Source organism: Orycteropus afer, unplaced genomic scaffold (assembly GCF_000298275.1).
Source record: "Orycteropus afer afer isolate SDZICR_OR568_19922 unplaced genomic scaffold, OryAfe1.0 scaffold00005, whole genome shotgun sequence".
Classification (NCBI taxonomy): Eukaryota; Metazoa; Chordata; class Mammalia; order Tubulidentata; family Orycteropodidae; genus Orycteropus; species Orycteropus afer.
The window spans coordinates 29,434,073-29,435,306 of NW_006921592.1; the positions used below are offsets into that span (position 1 = coordinate 29,434,073).

General features: G+C 40.8%; 1 protein-coding gene across 1 annotated transcript in view; it reads left to right on the top strand.

The window, feature by feature from the left end:
- SPATA6L (spermatogenesis associated 6 like) overlaps positions 1 to 294 on the top strand; it is a 71,376-nt gene extending 71,082 nt beyond the window's left edge. Inside the window, exon 12 of the mRNA XM_042780686.1 lies at positions 205 to 294. Within this exon, the coding sequence (XP_042636620.1) occupies positions 205 to 294 (90 nt within the window). The remainder of the gene's footprint in view (positions 1 to 204) is intronic.
- Positions 295 to 1,234: the final 940 nt, after the last annotated feature.

A 1,234-nucleotide genomic window follows, 5' to 3' on the forward strand; every position in this document is an offset into this window, starting at 1 on the left:
GTGAGGGTGGTGCAAGACCAGGCAGTGTTTTGTTCTGTTGTACATAGAGTCGCTATGAGTCAGAACTAACTTATGGCACCTATCAACAATGACACTGTGAATTCCATATACACGTCATATATAGGATTCATAGGGCATATATGGTTGTCACTGATCTATTTTGCATTATAAGTAATGTAATTACTGGATTTGTTTTTGTTATAGGAAGATCTTACCTCTGAAGTAAATTCTAACCTTGACAGGCAAAGCTACCCTTTGAAGAAATACCCACTGCGTGAGAAGAGCTATTTTTAAGCTGCTGTCTTATGTAAGTAAACAGCTTAACTGTTTCTTCTTATCTTGATTTGCTAACGATTTCATTTCCTACTGTCAATGTGCAGTAACTAGAAAGCATGGTGGATGGGAGACATGGAGAAGACATAAGAACATGTTCTTCTTTCTGTTAGCATAATAAGGGTATTTGGGTCAACCAGCTCATCAGTTTCCTCTTTCTTCCTGCTTATGGAATAGCCCCTCTGGCCTTCTTGAACATAGGCTCTTTCCTGCCTTGGGGCTTTTGAACATACTGCTCTCTCTGGAATACTTCTTTCTGATTCTGCCTAGCTAACATCTACTTATCCCTCAGGACTCATGACATCCCTCCCTCCCAGGTATACCCTCTTAGCACCTTGCACATTTCTTTCATAAAGTATGTAACAATTTGCTATTATATTTTTATTCAGGCTGATTGTTTAAAGGCTACCTTTTCTACTAGAATGAACCTTCCTGAGGGCAGGGACCCTGTCAGTATTGTCCACTACTTTATACCCTACTTTTAGCACCATACAGTGGAATCACATTAAAAAAACCCCACAAAAACTCACTGCCATCGAGTCAGATCCAACTCATAGTGACCCGATCTTGGATTTCTGAGGTGGTATCACTATGGAAGTAGATTGCCCAATCTTTCTTCCAAGGAGCGGCTGGTGGATTTGAACCGCCAGACTTATGGATAACAGTCAAATGCCTTAGGCACTACGCCACCATTCACATTAAACAGGTAAATTCAACCAAATGCATTAGATTTGCGGCCTGACTCTCAAATCTAATTTCCCACCTCCACCCTGCTGCTGTCCTTGTTTCTGATGACCCTCCACTGTGGCTGATGCTCAGTATATATTTTTTGTATGAGTGGATATTGAACAAGTAACTAGGCAACTCTAGATTTGTGGCAATTCAAGAATGTGTGGCAAGT